We start from the raw sequence: 24,918 nt of genomic DNA on the forward strand, positions 1-24,918 counted from the left end.
TCCATTAACACAAAGAAAGGTGTGGCATGAAAATGAAGAACAATGAATGGAATTTTGATACAGGGTACATTCTTTTTTTCAATTTATTTTATTGGAGTATAGTTGATTTATAACGTGTTAATTTCTGCTGTACAGCAAAGTGATTCAGTTATACATTCTTTTTCATATTCTTTTCCACTACGGTTTATCCCAGGATATTGAATATAGTTCCTTGTGCTATAGAAGTAGGACCTTATTATCTATCCATTCTATATATAATAGTTTGCATCTGCTAACCCCAAACTCCCACTTCATCCTCCCACCCCCCGCCCCCTTGGCAACCACAGGTCTGTTCTCTATGTCTGTGAATGTTTCTGCTTCATAGATAGGTTCATTTGTGTCATATTTCAGATTCCACATATAAGTGATATCATATGGTACTTGTCTTTCTCTGTCTGACTTACTTCACTTAGTATGAGAATCTCTAGTTGCATCCACGTTGCTGCAAATGGCATTATTTCATTCTTTTTTATGGCTGAGTAGTATTCCTTTGTACATATGCACCACATCTTCTTTATTCATTCATCTGGACCCTTAGGTTGCTTCCATGTCTAGGCTATCGTGAATAGTGCTGCTATGAACATAGGGGTGCATGTATCTTTTTGAATTTGAGTTTTGACCAGATATATGCCCAGGAGTGGGATTGCTAGATCATACGGCAACTCTATTTTTAGTTTTTTGAGGAACCTCCATACTGTTTTCCATAGTGGCTGCACCAGTTTACATTCCCACCAACAGTGTAGGAGGGTTCCCTTTTTCTCCACACCATCTCCAGCATTTGTTATTTGTAGACTTGTTGATGATGGCCATTCTGACCAGTGTGAGGTGGTATCTCATTGTAGTTTTGATTTGCATTTCTCTAGTAATTAGCAATGTTGAGCATCTTTTCATGTGCCAATACAGGGTACATTCTTGAGTAATGCTACCCTTTAGCTTTTTCCTATGGCTATATATTTAAAAACAAAAAAAAAGAGCATTGCCCTAAGCTGTAAGCATTTAGAAATACTGAGTTTGCCTGGTTTTCATTTAGACCTAGAGACAATTCCCTAGAGTAATTATGTGGACCCTAAATAAACATGAGGACCTGCCCAGCACGTAGACATAGAAGCTTTTCATCAGAGGTTCATGACACAAAGGCACACATATTTCTTGATGGAAAGGTCACATTTCTCTTTGCTTGACTCTTATCCAGAAAATCATTAAGAAAATCATTCTACTTGGCCTGATAAATGCTATGTGGCCATAGTTTTTCAGAAGATATATTTAATTTTTTTTTAAAAAAGGAAAATTCATGGTCATTTTATATTCTGCAGTGAGCAAGTAACTGCACAGCCTTTGGATCTCCTCACAGTGCTGCACATTCGTCTCCTTGGAAGTGACTCATTCTTCCTGCAAGCTGTGCTCACATGTCACTTCCTTAGGGAGTCTGCTATAGGCTGAATGTTTGTGTTCCCCCAAAATTCACATGTTGAGACCCTAACCCCCAAGGTGATGGTACTAGAAGGTGGGACCTTTGGGAGGTGATTAAGTCATGAGGGTGGGGCTCTCATGAATGACATTAGTGCCCATACAAAAGCAGCCCAGAAAGCTCCACTGTCCCTCCTACCATGTAAGGTCACAGTGAAAAGACAGCCATTTGGAAGCCCTCACCAGACACTGACTTTGTTGGCACCATGACCTTGGACATCCCAGCCTCCAGACTGTGAGAAACAAATTTCTGTTCTTTATAAGACACCTACTCTATGGCATTTTGTTAGAGCAGCCTGAATGGACAACCATCTAAAATGTCCTTCCTCTTAATGTCCTATATGTGTTACCCAGCTTTATTTTATCACCACCTGACAAACAATTGATATTTGTTTATTGTCTGTCTCCCATCATATGGTTTGTGTTTCCTATTCACTGCTTTATCTCTAGCACCTACACAGGGCCTGGCAGTAGATACTCAAGTATCACTAGATGCTCAGAAATATTTGTTGAATGAAGAAATGAATGCAGGTGGGAATGAGGGGTGCTGTGCTAGATTTGGGGATACCTTCAGGGAATTCACAACCTAATAGGAGAAATGGACATGTTAACACTGCCATATAGTGTGATAAATGCTATATCAGAATAGTGTAAGGTATAGTGTAAGGCATATACACTGACCTAATTGCTAGGGATGGTTTCACAGAGGAAGAGGTACTTCGGCTGAGTCCTGAAGGATGCGTACGAGTTCGTTAGGTGGTTACAGGGAAAGAGAGAAGCCTAGAAGGAGGGAACAGGAGGTGCAAAGAGAGGACACAAAATCCCTCATGTCCCTGAGCAGTTCCACATGAAGGGAGCAAAGAGGGTGTAAGGGGGAAACACCGAATAACAAGAAAATCAACACTGCTGCTTTCAGAGCATGACTAAAATCACATAACCTCCCGACTCCTCTCAGGGGATTCCCTCCAGCCTCCAACAACCCGCTTCCTTGCAGTGGTCTAAGCCTGAGGTGTTCTGTCCACGCCCCTCCAAGGAAAGCTTCGAGACTGGACGAGAGAACATAATCTTACACTCTGCCCGAGGAGGTGCCAGCCTTGGCTGGTGTCAGCCTCTGCTTCCTCGTTAACAAAGCTCAGGCAAAGTGAGGAGACAGCATCTACAGCTTTGCCCAGGGCTGGGGAGCCTTCATAAGAGCTGAAGTCAAAGCCAGATGCTCTATTTCCTGAGTCAGCTTTCTTTTCAGAAGATGGGTTCCCCTCCACAGCAAACTGACTCTTTTTGTTATTCCCAAGGCTCATTCTGGGCTTGGGAGGAAAAAAGGCATCCTCCCATCAACCATAAGGCAACAAGACACAAAGGTGAAGGTCGCGTCTGTGCTAGAAACTAGAAACACATTAAGACCGAACTAAGGAAAGAGAGTCTCACCATGCTCCTACAAGGGAGCGGGAGGAGAATAAGAGCATTAAAGGTTTGTACCTGCCTTTTTTTTTTGGTTAAACAATAGTACAAAGCCACATTATTCTTGAAACTGTGATCTCAAAGCTTGGAAGACATTTGAAAAGTTTATATCTTTATTGGAAACATATATAGGTTAATTCAATGTGCTTTTTTTTTGGTACGCGGGCCTCTCACTGTTGTGGCCTCTCCCGTTGTGGAGCACAGGCTCCGGACGCGCAGGCTCAGCGGCCATGGCTCACGGGCCCAGCCGCTCCGCGGCATGTGGGATCCTCCTGGACCAGGACACGAACCTGCGTCCCCTTCATCGGCAGGCAGACTCTCAACCACTGTGCCACAAGGGAAGCCCTCAATGTGCTTTAAAGATGGATTTTGAGTAAGGGATGAGGAGCTATAAAGTCTGAGGGGGAAAAAGGAATTAGAAATATCATGCACTGCCCAGATTTTACATTTTTCAGGGCTCTGACCTCCTGAGTTTTCCAGCATCCCAGCCATACAACTGTGTATGGGGTTTTACCATCGGCCAGAAAAATACTTATAATTCACCAGTCGACAGCTTTCCTTGTGAGGCTAAAAGGAAATATTCTAAGAGTACTTTTCTGCTTTCCTTAAAAATGCAAGTTGCTCTCTTCCTTTCCTATCCTTAGGCCAAGTCTTCATTCATTCAGAACAACTGGGGCTTAAACTCTGCTTAACGAATACACTCCCCAAGACTTAGTGCTTTGCTTGTGAGGGTATCAAGACCAAGAATGTGATGGAATTTAGAGGAAGGAAACATTGAGAAACAGCTGTTGACCAAATGAGCAAGGGCAGTGATGATACATGAACAGTGATGATGGTATTACTTTGTATTTAGAAAGCATCATCTTCAAAAAGGCTCACGGTACTGTATAGATATGTATATGTTGTCTTTTATCCTTAGTGATTGAAAAAAATTAGGTCCATTCTTATTAATGATACTTCCATACCTATCCACATATATTTTGGCTGTTTCCATTTGCCTTGTCTTTAAGTGCAATCAACTCCTTCATTGAGCAGTATCTGGAAATTGCATTGACTTTCTTCAATTGTACAGGGTCCTATTTTCTGTATCCTCTTCACCGTTGGGCACTAGCTTCTTCCTTCTTTTGCTATGTTGGTAGCTTCATGTTTTACTCATCTGAATTCATGCTGGCATGTTCACTTGCTTTTTTCATCATCAGAACTTGCCTATAAATTCTGTCCTGCAATTCCATACATCACCATCAAACTTTACCCTCCTGCTATCATAACTTACGTAATTCTCTTTTTCACGTGATCATTTTCATGAAAGGCGTTCCATTTGCACGGCTATGTAATTATTTTTTAAAACTTCTTGACAACGGGGCTACGTCCACCAGATGTTCCTGGTTTTTCTCTCCATTTAACGTAATGTAACTTAAGCCGGGTCTTTTCTCCCACCTTTCTGAACTTCACAGGCCACCCGTCCCACCAGAAGTTTGTGCTGCTTGCCCACAGGTAGCTCTGTCGATCCTCTTTGGAACGTCTCCTTCAATGCTCCTTCTTTACACAGCAGAAATCGTTCTCTGCCAACTCATTTTACTCTAGAGTGATTTTATCTGATGAATATTAGTTGGAACCAAAGATCTTAGAAGCGAAAGGGGGGGCCCAATTTTGTATCTATCCCTCTGCCTTCAGGAAGGCACATCTTGTTCTCACTGGACAGGCAGTACAACTGATCGAAGCCCAAAGAAGTGATGTGTCCCAGGTAACGGCCCTGTTTAGTAAGGGAGCAGGCGCTGGACGCCAGCTCCCCAGCTGGGGCACAGCGGGAGACCGGGGTGGCAGTTGGCACCACGGAAGGGAAGAATCTGAGTGAGCAAACTTAGCAATGGGTACTCATACAGGGAAGTCATCGGTGAGTGGACTCCAATCTAGAACACTTAAGGAATATTTGGAAAGACCGTTGCAAAGCTATGTAGGAATGAGAATTATGGAAGAATGGGATTGTGCTCAGAGACTAATGTTCACGTCCTCTAATGCTGATTAAAAACCACCCAAAATGGACTTCCCTGGTGGCGCAGTGGTTAAGAATCCACCTGCCAATGTAGGGACATGGGTTCGATCCCTGGTCCAGGAAGATCCTACATGCCATGGAGCAACTAAGCCCGCAAGCCACAACTACTGAGCCTGCGCTCTAGAGCCCGTGCACCACAACTACCGAGCCTGCGCTCTAGAGCCTGTGCGTCACAACTACCGAAACTGCACGCCACAACTACTGAAGCCTGAGCACCTAGAGCCCATGTTCTGCAACAAGAGAACACTGCAATGAGAAGCCCACGTGCTGCAACTAGAGAAAGCCTGTGCATAGCAACAAACACCCAATGCAGCCAAAAAAAATTAAAAAATAAATTTAAAAAAAACACCCAAAACTTAGGGCCTCAAAACACCTATATTTGCTCACAAATCTGCAATCTGGGCAGTGCTCTGCAGGGATGGCTTGTCTCTGCTCCTTTAGGGTCAGCTGGGGTCACTCAAAGTCTAAGAGCTAGAACCATCTGAAGGCTCCTTCGACTCAGACATCTGAAGGACAGAACAGTTGGGGTTCCTTGGACATGGCTCTCCACCTCTAAGTGACCTTTCCACGTGGACCTTCCATAGCAGCTGCAGGACAGCCAGACATCTTACCTGTCAGCTCACGGCTCCCAAGGGATGCAGCTCAAGAAAGACAGTGGGTGGAAGCTGCACCACCTTTCATGACTCAGCTCCGGAAGCCGTTCAGCATCACTTCTGCCACGTTCTCTTGGTCCAGGCAGTTACAAAGATCTTCCCAGATTGAAGAGGAGAGATCACAACCAGCAATCCCATTCCTGGGCATATATCCAGACAAAACTCTAATTCAAAAAGATGCATATACCCCTGTGTTCATAGCAGCACTATTTACAATAGCCAGGACATGGAAACAACCCAAGTGCCCACCGACAAACGAATGGATAAAGAAGATGTGGTATATATATACAATGGAATACTACTCAGCCATAAAAAAGAATGAAATAATGCCATTTGAAGCAACATGGATGGACCTAGAGATGATCATACTGAGTGAAGTGAGTCAGACAGAGAAAAACAAAACCATATGATATCACTTATGTGGAATCTAAAATATGACACAAATGAACTTCTCTATGAAACAGAAACAGACTCAGACAGGATACAGACTTTGGGATTAGCAGATACAAACTATTACAGAGAGAACGGATAAACAACAGGTCCTACCAGATAGCACAGGAAACTATATTCAGTATCCTGGGATAAATCATAATGGAAAAGAATATGAAAAAGCACGTGTATGTTTATATGTGTATATATATATATATATATATATATAACTTAATCACTTTGCTGTACAGCAGAAATGAACACAATTGTAAATCAACTATACTTCAACAAAATAAGATTTTTTTAAAAAGGGGAGATCACAAACTCCACCTCTTGATGGAGAGGTGTGAGCAGAAGAGTTCAGGATAAGGCTGATGTCAGAGCAGTTCTCTTGGGAAAACACAACTTGCCACAACTAAAAACCACTGGGCCACCAACCACTGCAACACAGAATTGAAATGGACCTGGAAAAGGCCATCATCTGTCATTAACAAAACTCGTTCTGCAAGCACAGCTCAAAGGGCCCTTCCCTTGGAATACCTCTTTGCTGTCCCCCAGTTTCCTCAGCCCTTGGTAAATATGCCAGTCTCTCACTCAGTATATTCTATTGTAATTATTTTTATAACACTATTGTAATCAGGCAGGTACTACCCAATCGGTCAATTAGCCGACTTCTTTTTTCTAATCACATCACAAAGAATCTTCAGATTGGTGGGGAAGAGACACTTCTAGGGGAGCCAGAAGCGACACTTTGCACAGAAAACAAAGGAGAGCAGCAGAAAGAAAAGCATCAGCAATTCAGAGATGAAAAACTATAATCACACAAAGAAAAAAATATATATATATATATATCTTTGCCCTACAGTAAAGGCAGAAGGCATAAACTGTAAATGTCAATATAACCTAGAGAGCAGCTGGGATGGAAGCACTGCCTAAAGCAATGGTTCTCCAAGCTCACCTGCCTCAGAATCATCTGATGAACCTGTTGACCGTCTCCCCCCCTCCTCCCCCGGCCCCCGCTAGTTCCCGATTCCGCAGTTCTCGGACTGGTCTGAGAACTTGCATTTTTCTCGGGTCCCAGCCGATTTGTTGCTGGTGGTCTGGAACCGCGTTTTAAGAACCACTCGCCTAAAGGCTTTTAGAGCTGGGAGTAGTGGCCACAGGTGCAGCCCCTGCAGATATGCGGTAACCAGAAGGGCCACAAGGGAAGTGGGTGGAGAAGACGACCCAAGAGGTGGAAGCGGCCTGATTTAACACAGCCCACCTCTCTGTCGGCCAGAGCACACGCGGACGGCTGCAAACGGTGGCGGGAAGGCCCACGCCGCCGGAGCCCCCAGCCTCGGTGACCAGGCGCCTCCTGCCGACGGTCCTTGGGAGGTGTCATCCGGCACCGCACACCCAAGCCGGGACGAGGTGGGCGGGGCCCAACTCGGGCCCGCCTCCACTCAGGAAGTGGCCCAGAGAGCGAGCCACTGGGACGCAATTCCCGCCCCCAGGGTGGGCGGGGCCGTCTGGCCATGATTGGTCAGCCCCGTCCGTGCGCAGTGACGTTGAGTCCGGACGGGAAGTGTCCAAGAGGAGCGCGGGAGCTGAGAAGTGGAGGGTCAGGTGCGTCCCGGAAAGGCCTCGCGCGGACCGTTCTTCGACCGGTGCTCCTCAGACTGCCCCCCGCGAGGGTCCGGCCCTCGCCACCCGCCAACCCGGGGTGCCTTCGCAGCCTGCCCAGGACCGGGTGAGCGTCCGAGTGGGACCGCTGGGAGTGCGCGCGCGCCTCGGGGGAGGAGGTGACCCTGTGCTCGTGGCCCCGGGAGGCGAGCGGGAGGAATGTGTTCTCGGTGTCCCTAAGGCTCCGGGGACGCGCCCTCGTCCCCACCACCCGCCTTCCTAAGCCCTTTGGGTCACTGACCGGACAGATGTTGCTGGGCCTTGTGGCTCCAGGAAACGGGCATGGATTGGTTCTCCCAGCAATTTTATTTGCCTGCTCTTAGTGAAGAGCCGTGCTGAGCGCAGGGGCTGCACAGGTCACTGTGTCCCCAGTCCTTAGAGGTTCCAGGATTCATATTAGAGCTGAAGTGAACGCAGCCTCCGAGGAGAGGACCTCCTTCTGGAAAGCAAACAGATAATTACTGCAGGGTGTGGTAGGTGCTCAATTCAGGGTGCACGTGGAAGCCCTTGTAAGGAGTGAGCGCTTTGAGAAATTGGTCCCTGACCTAAGATTTGAACGAAGAGGTGAAGAATTACAAAACCAAAACCTGTGAATTCCCTAGCCACTGCCAGTGAGCCTCTACAACCGCAGTAAAGCTTTCCCTTTTCCAGGTACGTAGTTGCATATTCTTGAAAAGAAATGGAACACACAGCATTGTATGGGTTCTTTTATTTATTAGGTTCCTGGTTTCAGAGAAGATGACAGAGGAACTGGATCTCCCGGGACAGGACTCTGATGCGGGGAGTGAGGAGGTGGTCCTGACCCCTGCAGAGCTCATTGACAGGCTGGAACAGGTAAGCAGTCCAAACAGAATCCCCCTGCTCAAGCTCAGCCTTTTAATTTAGTCCAGCTGTGCAAATGTCAGGAATCAGGAAATGTGATGGAACTCTAGGCTTATTTCAAGAGAAGAGAGACCGCATCTTACCATCTACACAGAAATAGGAAGTAGGGGGACAGCCGGATAGAAACCTCATAATGTCAGACACAAAATTCTCAAGTGGGGCCAGAGAGGGTCAGCTTTGGGGACATCTACGAGAACAGCTCACAGAGCAAAGGATCTGCTTGGTATTTGTGGGGACCGCAGAAGTGCTTGGTAGAGACTTGTAAGGTCTAGAAAGTGCTGAAACACCTTCTTTAGGAGAAAACTGGTCTTTTTTATTTTTTTAAGTTTATTTATTTTTATTTTGGGCTGCATTGGGTCTTTGTTGCTGCGCGCGGGCTTTCTCTAGTTGCAGCACGAGGGCTTCTCATTGCAGTGGCTTCTCTTGTTGTGGAGCACGGGCTCTAAGCTCGCGGGCTTCAGTAGTTGTGGCATGCGGGCTCTAGAGCGCAGGCTCAGTAGTTGTGGTACATAGGCATAGTTGCTCCGCGGCATGTGGGATCCTCCCGGACCAGGGCTTGAACCCGTATCCCCTGCATTGGCAGGCAGGTTCTTAACCACTGTGCCACCAGGGAAGCCCGAGAAAACTGGTCTTATTCTTCCCTTTCCTCCAAATACTTCCTTTTGTCCACTGTTCTGTATATTTCCACTGCTTACCTCAAACCACTTCTGGGCTGTTTCTCCTTTTAGTCATAATCGCTGTGGCTTATTGAGTATTTCCTGTGTGCCAGGGCTCTTCACAATTGTTGTCTGAGGAGACCTTGGTAGTTTTGGAGTTCAGACTACCTGTGTTTAAATCCCTGCATGTCACTCTTTTTTTTTTTTTAATTTTTTAATTAAAAAAAATTTTTTTTGGCTGCCGTGGGTCTTCATTGCTGCACGTGGGCTTTCTCTAGTTGCGGCGAGCGGGGGCTACTCTTTGTTTTGGTGTGCGGGCTTCTCATTGCGGTGGCTTCTCTTATTGTGGAGCACAGGCTCTAGGCGCACGGGCTTCAGTAGTTGCAGCGTGCAGGCTCATTAGCTGTGGCACGTGGGCTTCGGTAGTTGTGGCACACGGGCTTAGTTGCTCCATGGCATGTGGGATCTTCCCGGACCAGGGCTCGAACCCGTGTCCCCTGCATTGGCAGGCGGATTCTTAACCACTGCGCCACCAGGGAAGTCCCCACTCGTCTGTTTTACAACTTAGGCAGGTTGTATAGCTTGTCTCTAGCACTTCCTTGACTGTCAGTGGAGGTAATAATAGCGGCTGCCTCACAGAGCTCTTGTGAGGATGAAATGGGGTATTATGTGTGAAGAGCTCAGAGTGTTGTCTGACGTGTGCTGAGCGCTCACTGAATGTTAGGTGCAAGTGGTCATAATCAGTACAACAACGCCCTGAGGCAAGCACTTTTGTCATCTCCATTTTACAGATGAGGAAACTGAAGCTTAGAGGTTAGAGGTGTAAAGTAACTTGCCAAGGTCACACAAGGACAGCAGAGCCAGGATGTGAACCAGGTGTCTTTGATTTACTACACCTGCTGCCTTATTCTTCTCCCTCTCACCACCCCTTTCCAGAGCTCTCTCATGTTTGTTACTTTAGGATTCTTCATTCTTTCCTACCATTACATGCCATCGTGAGTGATAAAACCCAAGGAAGTTCATTTAAAAATTATGTCTCAGGCCTTGTTAAGAATCTGGTGGAAACTCTGGCCCTCCCTCCCAGAATAATGCACATATACACCCATGCAGAACTTTGCGTGTAATTTCAGGAGATTCACAGACACCCTGAAAATTTAAAACCCAATGAGATATCACTTATACCCATCAGAGTGGTAGAAATGAAAAAGGTGAACAGTATAAAGTGTTGGCAAGGATGTAGAGAATTTAGCACACGTATACCACAGTGTGTGTGTAACTTGGTACAGTCACTTTAAAAAATGAACGTTATTTTCTGGTCAGGTTAAAGAAGGCACACGTGTCTTGTGGCCGAATTATTCTACTCCTGGGTGCATACCTAGAGAACGGCATATACACATAACGAGGGAGGAAAACAGCAGTAAAACGAGTAAAAGCTCCTGCCACAGCATGGACAGCTGTCAGGAGCATCACATAGAAGAACAAAAGATAAGTTGCTGAAGAAACCGTCTGTGTACCGTTCAAACCCTTGCAAAGCTGTCGTCCAGGGCCGAGCTTGCCAGCTTGGTGGTGCTGCACATGCTGAGGCTCTGCAAAGGCTCAGATGCTGACCCTCACCCTCCAGGTCAGCCGGGCCCAGACTGCTGGCATCTTCTGGGTGTCCTCAGGGCTCCCTGGGAGGGAGCCCAAGGAGGGTGGGGTCTGGCGGCCTTGGCAGGGGGTGAGCAGGAGTCACGCCTGCGGCCTGATGCTCTCCTGCCCGGAGGGCAGCCACCGCCTGGACGCTGCCGTGTAGCATGGCCTCGGGGCCGGCCTGACAGGCCACTGATGAGCACAGCTCTGGGAGCATACGTAGGATGCTCTTGAATGCTGGTAAAAATACGATTTAAAACTTGGTACCTAAAATGCAAAGTTTCTCTTTTTAATGGTCATATTAGTTTGCTAAGGCTGCCTAACAAAGTGCCACAGACTGGGTGGCTTTGCTGACAGAAATTTATCTTCTCGGTTCTGGAGGCTCTTCTATCTGAGAGGAGATCAAGGTGCTGACACGGTCTCCTCTGAGGCCTCTCTCCTGGACTTGGAGACGGCCGTCTTCTGTGTCCTCATGTGCTCTGTCCTCTCTGTAGATAATTTCCCATAGAGAGTGAATGTACATAAAGGAAAGAAGGTACCAGGGACTGAGCCTTGGGAAACTCCGTGTCTGTGTCCTCTTCTTCTCCTGCAAGGACACCAGCCGTATTGGATTAAGGCCCACCTATTGACCACCTTTCAACCTAACTACCTCGTTAAAAGACTGCATCTCCAAATCCAGTCACATTCTGAGGTGCTAGGAGTTAGGGCTCTAACATACAAATCGGCAGGTGGAGGCGGCACAGTTTCACCCGTAACAGTGATAAACAGGTTGTTGTTAAACTTTTTTTGATGCAGTCATTTCAAACAGAGAACTTGATTATTTTTAAAAAGACTGTGAACTTAAATACAAGTTTCTCACTAAAAATTTTGAAAAGATTTTATTTGAACATTTTGTACTAATATAAACTTTGCCCCACTGTTACATGTTTTATTACCATGATTTCATACTGTAAATGAGAACTCTTCCCCAAATCTACTCCATTTTACCCAGTATACCATACAAGTGCTATCATTTCTTGGAGTGCCCTGTCATGGAAAGGTTGGTAAGCACCACGTAGAGATAAAAACAGAAGTAATGAAACTACAGAAAATTAATCACTAAATTCAGGCTAATGATCACCTCTGAGGAGGGAGGGGACACAAGGGGACTTGTAAAATGATGATGATACTCTTTAATGAAGCTATGTGCACATAGGTGTTTATCAGTATTCTTCATGTTATTATGTATTTCATAAATATTTTTGTACCTATTCAGTATTTAATAAAGTCAGGTAAAAAGAAAACCTGGGCTTCCCTGGTGGCACAGTGGTTAAGAATCCGCCTGCCAATGCAGGGGACACGGGTTCGAGCCCTGGTCTGGGAACTAAGATCCCACATGCCGCAGAGCAACTAAGCCTGTGTGCCACAACTACTGAGCTTGCGCTCTGGAGCCCATGAGCCACAACTACTGAAGCGTGCGAGCCTAGAGCCCGTGCTCCGCAACAAGAGAAGCCACCGCAATGAGAAGCCCACGCACTGCAACAAAGAGTAGCCCCTGCTTGCCGCAACTAGAGAAAGCCCGTGCGCAGCAACAAAGACCCAATGCAGCCAAAAATAAATAAAATAAATAAATTTATATATAAAAAAAGAAAATCTCCTGCTTTATAAGTTCTCTATGACAGTTTGATCTTTTCTCATTCATTATGCTACTTGAAAAGACAGATTTTCTGATTAATTTTATATGTCTGCAACACTTCAGAAGCTTGAGCACCTGAAAAAAAATTTTATGATAGTAGCAATACTGGTATTTAATAATGCGTCTGAATGGTGGTAATTGAAGAAGCAGACACTTAAGTGTGTCAAAATGAATAACTGGAGCGTGCTTGGCCTGTAACTCTGAGCTATTCTAGAACTCAATTTCCTGTGATTGAAAGATAAGTACAGCTTCCTCAGTCCCCAGTGGATACTTCAGTTCCCTAAGCCTTGGTAATTTCTGAAACATACCAAGCATCTGGGCCTAAATCATAAATTAGGGATTTAACGTCTTATTCCAAAAACTGCTTAATAGATAAATCTCCATTTCCTTTGTGATCCTTTGTACTCTTGGGAAGTTAGTAAATAACGTAATCTGTGTTTTCTCATCAGCAAGGTAAGGATAACTGTATCCATTTCATCTCAGTTATGATAGTGATGAATGAAAAAATTATAAAGTGCTCTGAGCTGAATGGGAGGGCGCTGGTGCCCCCTGGTGGGCAATAGCAGATACAGACACTGGTGCCCGGTGACAGGTACCGAGTGGACACCAGGTAGGGTTACTCTCAGCCATAGGTGTACTGACAACACAGCCTTTCCACTAAAGGAAATAAAAAAGCCATCATTAAACATAGCTTGTCTTCAAAGCATTTCCAGTATTTCCAACCGGTAGACAGTTTCTTTGCTGAGGCAGCTGTGATTTTAGGGGTGAGTACTGACTCCCAGGGTTATTTTGCTCCATTGTGAGTAATGCCCCTTTGTGCGTTTTTCGGGCATTGTTTTTTTAGGCCTGGATGAATGAAAAGTTTGCCCCTGAGCTGCTGGAAAACAAGTCGGAAATCGTAGAATGTGTCATGGAGCAGCTGCAGCACATGGTAAGAGGTGCCCCCTCAGCGTTCAGAGGAGGGCAGCTTAGAAGGTGTGTCGGCACAGTGAGAGGCCGTAGGCTGAAAGCAAATCTGTTCCGTTGGGCCCAGCCTAGTTTGGGTTTTTTTTTTATTTTTTAATGTTGAATTAATTACCTACATTTACAAAGCCTGGGAGCTCCTATGAACATCTGGATGTCAGCTTCTAAAAACCTGTCCTCAGCATTCCTGCATTTGTACGCGAGAACAGCTGACCAGAGCAGGGTAGGGACCGCCCCTTCCAGTGTGCTCCCCAGGCCCCCAGCTCCTGGCTGCCCACCTTTCTCAGGTACCTTACCTGCCTGGCCCCGAAGCCTCTGAGTGTGTGGCCCTTGCCTTAGATGAGCCAGGCTTTAGTCACTGTCAGCCTCAGGGTGGCTTTGAAACGTTGGTATTTTACAGTTTCTCAGCTGGTGTTTTAACTACTTCCAAGACCCTTTAGACATTTCTTCTGTCTGCTGCTTCCTTCACACTCGGGCTGGGGTTCTTCTGGGGCCTTCTGACCAGCCAGATTCAGATTCTATTCAAGTGGTCATTTTCTAAAAGTAAACGAGTGCTGTCTGCACTTTATGTCGTGAGACTATGGTCATGTATTGTTTGTGTAGTTAAGAAATTAGAAGGAAATGAGAGCCCTTAAACGATGAGTTTTTTGTTCTCCTCTGACCTAAATGTAGCCTGTGTGACTCCTTAATGTGGCCAGCGATGATGGGCTGTGCGCTGATTGAACAAATAAGGTCCTTAGTCTTTGACTCTCATGTTTTTTACAAACTTCGTTTTCTCTGTTAACAGGAAGAAAATCTCAGGAGGGCCAAGAAGGGGGACCTGAAGGTCAGCATCCATCAGATGGAGATGGAGAGGATCCGCTTCGTCCTGAGCAGCTACCTGCGGTGTCGGCTCATGAAGGTCGGGGGGCAGGAGGCAGCTGTCGTGCGGACTGAGGGTCCTGGGAGGAGCGGGAGGGTCCAGGGCCTGCAGGTGGTGCTGAGGCCCCACGTCAGGGGAGCCAGAGTCGGGAGGGCGGGACTGTTCTGGAGAAGCATCGACGGCACGGTTGTCTCCCACCTCCAGGGACACTGTTAGTCTGTCTGCTGCGCGAACGCCCCCCCCCCCCAGAGTGACCGTCGGGCGGTGCTGAGCGTGGAGGTATTGGCAGTGGATGAACAGGGAATACTGACCAGAGGGGACCTGGTTTTAAGAACTGTTTTGCATCTGTCGTTAAGTCAATGTCAAATGGACCATGCTAGTGACATTCAGCTATATCTCTATGGCCGTCTAACTTATAAAAATGAAACGGCAACACATGCTTATTTTCAATGACGTCTGTTTTAACCCTGGAAGTTCTTACTTCCTTGAAGTTTCTTCTCATTTGGTTCCATTTGTCCTCTTAGTTGTTACAAAGCAAATATGCTTGATTCTTGAACACCATGGGTGTGAACTGCGTGGGTCCATTGATACGTGGAATTTTTTCATTATTTGCTGTAAAGTGATCCGAGGTTGGTTGAATCCAGGTGCAGAACCAGGGATGCGGAGGGCCGACTGTAAGGCGGGGGGAGGGGAGGGCTGCTGGCACACTCAAGCCCCGAGTTGTTCAAGGGCCAGCCGTACCCTCTACCATGTGGACGCGCCTCAGATACTGAAGACAGCTCAGAAGGCTCTCGAGAGTCCTCGCAGCTAAACATTTCAGCCGTTTATTTCCATTTACTCTCCTGGTCTCTTCCCTTAAAAGGTTTATCAGTATCCTTCTTAAATTATCCCACCTACAATGGAACAGAGTTCCCGTTGTAGTTTGGTCACTTTTGTGAAAAGCAGGATGATCACTTCCCTTGTGGGTATCAGACTGGTAGTAACGCCACCCAGTGTCATGTAGCGTCTGACGGACACGTCACCCTGGGTTCATTCCGCACTCGCCATGAGCACCAACCTCTTTGGAAGTTTTTAAGCTGTTGTTATTATTATTACGCCATCCCGTCACTCCTGTATTTCCATGGCTTGATTTTTGACCCCTCAGTGTAGGGCTCAGTACTTGTCCCTTTTCAGCTTCTTTTTTTGGGCCATTTCCCTGGTCTCTGGATCCCAGTCTTGTCACCTAGCCTATTAGTTATTTCAGCAAGTTTGATGAGTGTGTCATCAGAGATCTTATCTGGTTCTTTAGTAGGACTGGGCCAGTGATCGATGTCCCGCCAGAGCCTTCCCCGCCGATGGGCGTCTGTCAGTTGAATCTGTGTTCTTCTTTCACTCATTTATGCGTCTCCTAGTCTGTGCTGTCACCCAGCACCCCTGCTACAGCTTGTCCCCAAGGACGTTAAAGACATCATCACGCATTTTGAAAAGCTTGAGACGCGCTACGCCTCTCCCCACCCTCAGCTGCCAGGCCGCTCAGTTTTTTGAGGCGTGTGGTGAGGTGAATGCTCTTCATGCGCACCGCTACTTTCCTTTGAGTTCACAGACCGTCTATCTGTAAGGCCATGTACAACATGAAGGACACTGATGTGTGTTGGAAGAGTCTCCTCCTTTGTATTTTTGAAAATCAGGAAATGTGTCTGCCTCTAATCTTTCCCATCTCTTCTGAACTCTGACTCTGAGATTCTGAAATGGCATGTATTTTTAGTGCACGAAGTGACACAGTAGCAGCGGTGATCCACATAGGACAGGAGAAGGTGCCTCACACACTCAAACTCCGTACAGACGAGAATTTAGTTCATCCTGGAACACAGTGCGTCCGAGCCGGGAGACCTCACCGCTTTAAGGATAAGTGCTGCCTTCTCTGGGCCTTCAACTCCTCCTTGCCATCATCGTGGTCCTGCTCGCAGAGAGCGTTTCCCTGGCGGAGGTGATCGTGAGAGCTTTGACTGCAAATGAGACTGCCTTTCCTGGTTCCTGACCACACACCTTTCTGTAGCTTTTAGCTTTGTTGTTGTTTTCTGGTAGTTCTTAGCACGCTTCCCAAGCCTCACCTCATTGTGGGTTTTATCCTTGCTGGTTATATTGTTTCTTTTGTTGTTGTTGTTAATTTATAAATTTATTTATTTTTGGCTGTGTTGGGTCTTCGTTGCTATGCACGGGCTTTCTCTAGTTGCAGCGAGTGGGGGCTACTCTTCACTGCAGTGCACAGGCTTCTTGTTGCAGTGGCACAGGCTCTAGGCGCGTGGGCTCAGTAGTTGTGGTGCGGAGCACAGGCTCTTAAGTGCGTGGGCTCAGTAGTTGTGGCACGTGGGCCCAGTAGTTGTGGCTCGCAGGCTCAGTAGTTGTGGCGCATGGGCTCAGTAGTTGTGGCTCGCGGGCTCTAGAGCGCAGGCTCAGTAGTTGTGGTGCACGGGCTTAGTTGCTCCATGGCATGTGAGATCTTCCTGGACCAGGGCTCAAACCCGTGTCCCCTGCATTGGCAGGCGGATTCTTAACCACTGCACCACCAGGGAAGTCCCTGGTTATAGTCTTATAATCGAGCATCACTCTCTGTCTGCTTAAATGTTCTGTGTGTGTCTCTCCAGCCTCTGTATCTGTTTTACTTCACAGGTTGTACAGTTGTGTCTGTACAGTGACATAGAAGTGCTGGGTAACAGCCCCTTCCTTTCTCTTAACTTCCATTTCCAGTTGTCTCACCAGAGTTTCTTTCATGAAAGCCTCTCATCCTTTTTAAACTGTCTTCCTTTTTTGAGCCCTGGCCTTTGCTCCAAATTCTCTGAAACCTGCCTTCGTGAAGTCCAGTGTGTAAGTCTTATGATTAGAAAGAGTCTCAACCATGAAAACGTGTCATTTTAAGAGTCACTTTCTAGATTAACCTCGACCTGTTTCAGAAAGCGAGCATGTGTGCCACTGGAATCAGACCAGACCTTCGATGACACACTTGATTGAACTTGCTGATGGCAAAAAGCGTTGACAGGTGTTTCCTGTCCCCACAGATAGAGAGGTTTTTCCCTCACGTCCTTGAAAAGGAGAGAACACGCCGTGAGGGGGAGCCTTCCAGCCTTTCTCCGGAAGAGTTTGCCTTCGCCAGAGAGTGAGTAAGCAGCGAGCGTGGGATCCGCCTTTATTTCCCTGGCTTCCCAGTGTGAGTTTGGTGGTTGTGTCCCTGAGGCCAACCGCAGGGCCACTGCTGTTGGTCTTATAGCCCTGGTGGCTCCGGGGCGTGTCGTCACTGCGATGTGGGTTTGTGTGTTTCAGGTACATGGCTAACACAGAGACCTACCTAAAGAACGTTGCCTTAAAGCACATGCCTCCTAATTTACAGAAGGTGGACCTCTTGAGGGCAGGTGAGCAGAACATTCTCCTTTCGGACATCCCGAGGGGCCGTAGTTTACACCCCACGTATCTGCAGGTGTCTTAGAATAGCATCTTCATCTCCACTCTCTTCTCTCGAACATGGGCAAATAGGTGCATAGATAGATCAGCAGAAAAGAGACAGAGGGGAAGGGTTCTGGGTTAAAAACCAAAAATCGTGAAAAGCAGGCGCCGGGCTAACGAGTTCAGCATCACTTTTGTGTTCTTCCGGTTCAGAGGAAATTCTCGTAGCTGCCACTGTAAGTGCAGACTCACCCTCGTGCGCAGTCACCTCCCGAGGGTCCATGCTGTGCTCGGCTCCTCTGGGCGAGGAAGATGCCGGGGTCTCTGGTCTCCGGGGGCAGCAGCGTTCCCCTCACAGGTTCCAGGCCATGCAGGGCCTGTCTCCTCGGGGGGGACGTTAGCTGGGAGGCTGGGATGCCTACGGGGGTCCCTCAGTGCTCCTGATCTTCGGTTGTGAGCAGCCTCCCGGCTGTGGGAAGGGGAGCAGGACAGACGGCAGGGAGGCGCCAGGGGGGGAAGCACGGCCATCTCCTCTGCCTCTCGCCCCCTTGCTCGGTCCCCTGAAAGTCTGCCGAGCCACGGTGGGGGGGGGGCCCTGGTGGTAACCCCTAACCTTGGGTCAGCCAGCAGGCCCCCTGGCCTGTGGCCTCCAGTCCTCCTCCCCGGCCTTTCCCAGCTCGCCGTGTCCACGCAGGACCTCACGGGGGCCTGGAGTCCACAGGTTCCCAAGCTGAGTTCACGACAGCCGAGCCCTGAGCGTCCCTCGCCGACCCAGCCTGGGGGTTGCGCCCTGAGCCCTGCCGCTGGCGGGGGACTTAGCCCCGGCTGTCACAGCTAAGTACCACCGACAGGACGGGGGCGCCTGACCAGCCGGCATGGATCTTCTCACAGATGTGGAGGCCAGAGTCCATGGTCAGGTGCTGACAGTGTTGGTTTCCCCGAGTCTCTCTCCTTGGCTTGCAGGCGGCCGCCCCCTGCACACGCACCCTGCTGTCTGTCCCTCTTCTCAGCAGGTTGCATCAGGACCCCACCCTGACGGCTTCATTTTGCCTCTTTAGAGGTCTGGCCTCCAAATCCATTCCCGTCCTGAAGTACTGGGGTTCGGGGCTTCAGCGTGTCATCGTGGAGGGGACACGAGGAGCAAGCCCACCGCGTGCCGGGCTTGTGGAACTCTGAACGGTCGTTTTGGTGAACTGCCTGAGGGACACAGGAGGCCCAGTCCGTGTCCAGTTTAGCCTCTTTTGTCTGCACTTACGAGTGGGGCAAGGACCACGTCCCTAATCACTGCCCAGCACCACCTGTCATATCCAGTTGAGCCGGGTCCAGGCCGTTGCCCCAGAGCTGCGTCTACTTGATGCTGGCCAACACCTCCTGACGCTCATGTGTCGCTTGTCCTGGGTCCCTTCCAAGGACCAGAGCTGGGCGCCTAGGGCTGGAGCTGTTTGGGAGCCAGCCTGCCCTCGTGAGATCAGAGCCTTGCTCACGTAGCCCAGATGCCCCCTGGAGCACGGAGACCACAGTGGCAGGGTCGTGGAAGGGCGTTGTAGCCGAGCATCCTTCGAGGGTTTCCTCACATCAGCAGCAGCCCAGTGGGCCCAGCTGACCCTGCTGAAGTTGGTGTCTCTGGCAGGCCCAGAACCCCCGAGCAGCCCAGGGGACCCTCCCTGGACCTTTGTGGTCAGTTATCCTGACCCCCCTCCCGTAGACAGGGAACCGAGGGCAGCCCCACACCTGAGCTGGGCTCTGAACACTGAGTTGTCCGGTGGGTTCTCCGGACCCCGCAGGTGATGGGGTCCTCTTGGCACAAACGGAGCCGGAGGCAGGGAAGGGCTGGAGAGCTGCCAGCGCGGGGCACTTCGTGGTGAAGTGCTGGCTGGTGGTAGAGAGGGAGGGATGCTTACAGCGCGCAGCCCATATTCACCTCCCTGACGTTCAAGGCCATCGCCGTGTGACCCAGCCTCCCTAACATCCAGTCCTCCCACCCTTTATACAGACATACTTTCTGGCCCGATTCACACACTCTGTCCTCTTAAGACGTCACGCGTGTTTCTCCCATGGCCCTCGCTCTTCCTCCCAGGCACCCTGCAGATCTTAGGGCCTCATCACTTGTCAAATGAGCGGGTGCCGTGTGAAACCTTGAGGGAAGCGTGCTGTTTCTAGAAGGAGCCAGATCCCTCCTCAGGTCCCTGCCCCCGAGAGGCTTTTACATCAGGGCTCCCTTTGTGCCTGAGGCAGTTAATCCCAGCAGCTTCTCCATCCCGATCTTGTCAGCTGAGCATTTTCTGATCACACTATCGTCCTCCTGGCAGTTCCCAAACCAGATCTGGATTCATATGTGTTTCTGAGGGTGAAAGAGCGACAAGAAAACATACTGGTAGAACCGGAAACAGATGAGCAGAGGTGAGTGGCGTTTGCGTTGTGGATGGTGGGAAGCGTTCCTCCCCATGGGGCTGCAGCCGAGCTCCGCGGGTACATTGTTTTCTCTTCCAGGGACTATGTGATCGACCTGGAGGAGGGCTCACAGCACTTGATCCGATACAAAACCATCGCACCCCTGGTCGCTTCTGGAGCCGTACAGCTGATTTAAAACCGGAAGCAACTAACCAAGAGTGAGGACATGGCACGTTGGAGAACGTATTTGGAAACCCCACGTGTCAGCCGGTGCCCGAGGATGGGAACTTTTCCCGGCGGTGCCATGGGTCACTGGGGCATTGAGATCCGCTCGGGGCAGATCCCTCCCTGGCTGCTCCAGCCAGGATCAGCAGGTGGGGTCATCGCTCTGCTGACCCCGCGGCTGGGTAGGGACACGGAAGCGCCCTTCGTGGTGGTGTTTGAACTGAGGAAAGTGAGGCCGAGGGGGTGCATAGAAAGGCCTCGCTGCCTGTGATGAGGGGACTGGTGGGCCCCAACCTGACAGCTGCAGGAGCGCTCCCTCAACCCTCCTGGTAGGAAGAGTGTAAATAGATTAAACCATGTGGCCGCCCTGTATAGTATGTCACTGACTCGTGTAAACTCAGCTTCTGGAGCCTCTGCTCTCGCACTTAAAGCCAACTTCTGTCGTGCCTAACTGAGCATCACAACCAATAAACTAGTAACTAGGTCTCGGTTTCATGGCAGAAGGAGCCCGTGGGCATTTCCCAGCGTGTAGTCTAGTGAGGTGCATCCTCCCCGTGGCGAACTGCAGCGTCGGGCGGTCTCCCGGGCCAGCCTGCAGGCCATGTGCCAGCCTTGACCAGGGCCCCGGGGGCAGAGCAGCAGCAGCTCCCCTACGCCGCCACCTCAGCGGCAGGTGCTCCTTTTTAGGCTCTTCACTTTCTCAAGGGGAATAGATGAAATTAACCTCGGTGAGTGGACAGTGTCTCGGTGACACCCGAAGAGGGATGTACACACGTGAATTGTCTTCCCTTGAAACGTGATACAGAGCAACTGCCTTCCAGTCTTTCTTGCTCGATGCAAAGGCAGGTTTTCATCTACATGATGTTGGCTCTTGGAGTAATCAGTGTAATATTGCTGTCATTTCCAAGAGAAATCACTAAGTGAAGGCAAGGAAGGTTTTATTCGTTAATAAAAACGTTTTATATCTCACGCAGTGCTTTGTTTTCTCCAGAGCGTTTTCACCTTCTTCAGCCATTCATTAAATAAATGTGCAGTGAGCACACAGTATGCCGGGCACAGTCCGCCACACTGGGGCTCCAAGCCAGAAGGAGATGGTCACTGACCCTGCTCAGGTGGGAGAAGTGCCTTGAAGAGACTTAGAACGGGGGGCTCACGGGGACTCACCAGCATGACTGGGTGCTCTGAGAGGCTCTCACTGATTTCAGTGAATCTCACTGAATTAGGCTGAGGTCTGAATAACAAGAAGGGGCCAGACACAGAACTCGAAAGGCTTTCCAGGCAGAAAAGGCAGCTTGTGCAAAGGCCCTGAGGCAGAAACGAATTCTACCTGCAGTCGGTGTGGCTAGAAGGCAGTGGGCACAATGCAGAAGGGTGCAGGATTAAGGTCCGAGAGGCAGGCTGGCCCCAGATCACTTAACGGCTTTGTTAGCAAGGACCCCATGGGTCCTCACAGCATCCTGAGAAGCAGGCAGGGCTGGTAATAGGTAAATAGGTGGGAAACAAGGTGGGCAATAAGTCTGAACCCAAGTCTCCTTCCTCAGGGCCACCTTGTGGTCCCATGTCACCGTTGCCTCTGCTGTGGAAAGGAGAGGACCGGGCTGCATCATGTCACCCGCTCTCGCCCTGTTCATGCCGGGTAGCACGGAGGAGTAAGGTCGTCTCTGAAGCCACAGAGCTCATTGCTTCATTTCCTAGGTCACCTCTGCAAAGGAAGACTGGTTTAGATAAGCCATTTCGAAGTAAAGGGGAAGTTGAATTTCAAAACAGGTGAAGGGAAATGATGTGGTTTAGTGTGACGTCTTTAACATTTTCAATTTGTGGGGAGTATTTTGCTTTATGGTTAAAAACTCATCACTGGAAGCAGGATGGGACATTTACTTCAAACAGTAGCATCATACCTTATCATAAGCTTGTTGCCAGTGAGATTCCTGAGAAATGCTTGCATGTCCATATCTGCAGGTGCAGCAAAAACATGTACCAGCTGTGACCTTGGAGCAAGACCCGCTGTGTTTACTCTGTGCCCAAATATTGAGGCTTCAGTGCCCCCAACCCCATGCACATCCACCTTCCTTCTGTGATGGACTTGAGCTAACCATGAAACTCTCAGAGGGATTGTGAAGTGAGCACATCATACACCAGTACTTCAGATAAATGTTATATGATATCGTTTCTATGTGGAATAAAAAAAATACAAATGAACTTATTTCCAAAACAAATAAATCCACAGACATAGAAAACAAACATGGTTACCAAAGGGGAAAGGGGGAGAGAGGGATAAATTAGGAGTTTGGGATTATTTATTACTATACTATATATTAAATAGATAATCAACAAGGACCTGTGTAGCACAGGGAGCTCTACTCGATATTTTGTAATAACCTGTAAGGGAAGAGAATCTGAAGAGAGTGTACATATATATATGACTGAATCTCTGTGCTGTATACCTGGAACTAACACGATATTGTAAATCAACTACTGTATACTTCAGTTTAAAAAATACTTCATATAGGTCTTCCCTGGTGGCGCAGTGGTTGAGAGTCCGCCTGCCGATGCAGGGGACACGGGTTCGTGCCCCGGTCCGGGAAGATCCCACATGCCGCGGAGTGGCTGGGCCCTTGAGCCATGGCCGCTGAGCCTGTGCGTCCGGAGCCTGTGCTCCGCAGCGGGAGAGGCCACAACAGTGAGAGGCCTGCGTACCGCAAAAAAAAAAAAAAAAACACCTTCATATAATGTTAAGTAATTTATCATGGGAGGCTAAACATTCCAAATATTTGGAATTGTTCAAAATTGATTTTTTTCTTTTTTGTATTATAGTAAAATACACATAACGTAATTGCCATCTTAACCATTTGTAAGTTCACATTCAGTGGTATTAAATATATTCACCTTGTTGTGCATCCTTCACCACCACCCGTCCCCACGACGCTTCATCTTGTGAAACTGAAACTCTATACCCGCTAAACAATAACTCCCTCCCACCGTCCCTGAAAACCACCATTCTACTTTGTCTTTACGGTTTTGGCAACTCTAAGTACCTCATTAAGTGGAATCATAGTTTGTCTTTTTGTGGCTGGCTTATTTCCCTTAGCATAAGGGAAACCTTGGGAAACCATGGGTTTATCCATGTTGTAGCATATGTCGGAAATTCTTTTTAAGGCTAAATAATATTCCCTTGTACGTATAGACCACCTTTTGCTTATCCATAAATCTGTCAGTGGACACTTGGGTTGCTTCCACATTTCAGCTGTTGTGAATAATGCTGCTGTGAACATGCGTGTGCAGATATCTTCGAGATCCTGCTTTTAAATTTTTTGGCTATGCACCCATAAGTGGCATTCCTGGATCATAATGTAATTCTGTTTTTAATTTTTTGAGGAAACACCACACTCTTCCACAGCAGCTGTACCATTTTACAAGGGCTTCAATTTCTCTACATCCTTGCCTATACCTGTTTGCTATTTTTTTATAGTAACCGTACTAATGAGTGTGAGGTTATATGTCATTATAGTTTTGATTTGCATTTCCCTAATGATTCGGCATCTTTTCCTGTGCTTATTGGCTATTCCTACGTCTTCTTTGGAGAAATGTATATTCAAGTGCTTTGTGCTTTTCTAATCAGGTTGTTTTTATTGTTGATGAGTTTTAGGAGTTCTCTATACATTCTGGATATTAATCCCTTATCAGATATATGATTTGCCAATGCTTTCTCTCATTCTGTGGGTTGCCTTTTTACTCTGTGGATAGTATCTTTTATGCATAAATGTAAAAATTTTTTTCATAAAGTCCAATTTGTTGATGTTTTCTTTTGTCACCTGCACCTTTGGTGTCAAATCCAAGAAATCATTACGAAATCCAATGTCATGAAGTTTTTATCATATGCTTTCTTCCGAGAGTTTTATTTGCTTAGGTCTTAAATAAATTTAAAGACCTAAAGGTCCTTGATTCATTTTGAGTTAATTTTTGTATGTAGTGTTAAGTAAGGGTTCAACTTCATTTTTTTGCATGTGGATATCCAGTTTTCCCAGCACCATTTGTTCAAAAGACTGTCCTTCCCCCACTGAATGGTCTTGGTACCCTTGTCAAAAATAATGTTACCATACATGTGAGGGTTTATTTCTGGGCTTTCTATTCTGTTCCATTGGTCTGTATGTCTGTCTTTATGCCAATACCACACTTTTGATTACTGTAGCTTTGTAGTAAGTTTTGAAATCAGGAAGTGTGTGTGCTCCAGTTTCGTTCCTCTTTTTTCAAGATTGTTTTGGTTATTGGGGGTCTTTTGAGATGCCATATGAATTTTAGGATGGGTTTTTTCTGTTTTTGCAAAAAAAAGTCACTGGGATTTTTATAGAGATTGCATTGAATCTGTAGGTCTCTTTGGGTAGTACTGACATTTTAGCAATATTAAGTCTTCTGGCCCATGAACATGCAATGTGTTTTCGTTGATTTATGTGTTA

At 47.8% G+C, this 24,918-nt stretch overlaps 1 protein-coding gene across 1 annotated transcript; it reads left to right on the top strand.

The window, feature by feature from the left end:
- Window positions 1-7,679: 7,679 nt before the first annotated feature.
- Window positions 7,680-21,433, top strand: GINS4 (GINS complex subunit 4). Its single transcript, XM_082680372.1, has 8 exons — window positions 7,680-7,831; window positions 8,484-8,598; window positions 13,451-13,537; window positions 14,357-14,470; window positions 17,467-17,564; window positions 17,729-17,817; window positions 20,158-20,248; window positions 20,339-21,433. Exons 2-8 carry the CDS (start codon window positions 8,503-8,505, stop codon window positions 20,433-20,435), a joined length of 672 nt encoding a protein of 223 aa, XP_082536498.1. The 5' UTR covers window positions 7,680-7,831; window positions 8,484-8,502; the 3' UTR covers window positions 20,436-21,433.
- The last annotated feature ends 3,485 nt before the right edge of the window (window positions 21,434-24,918 follow it).

The sequence above is a fragment of the Grampus griseus genome, assembly GCF_964374135.1.
Source record: "Grampus griseus genome assembly, chromosome: 21".
Classification (NCBI taxonomy): Eukaryota; Metazoa; Chordata; class Mammalia; order Artiodactyla; family Delphinidae; genus Grampus; species Grampus griseus.

Bases quoted from the DNA above. Each gene is read 5' to 3' on its own strand.
- GINS4 (XM_082680372.1), top strand. From the start codon at position 8,503: ATGACAGAGGAACTGGATCTCCCGGGACAGGACTCTGATGCGGGGAGT. The intron at 13,538-14,356 runs GTAAGAGGTGCC...CTCTGTTAACAG, and splicing joins TGGAGCAGCTGCAGCACATG to GAAGAAAATCTCAGGAGGGC. The intron at 20,249-20,338 runs GTGAGTGGCGTT...TTTCTCTTCCAG, and splicing joins CCGGAAACAGATGAGCAGAG to GGACTATGTGATCGACCTGG.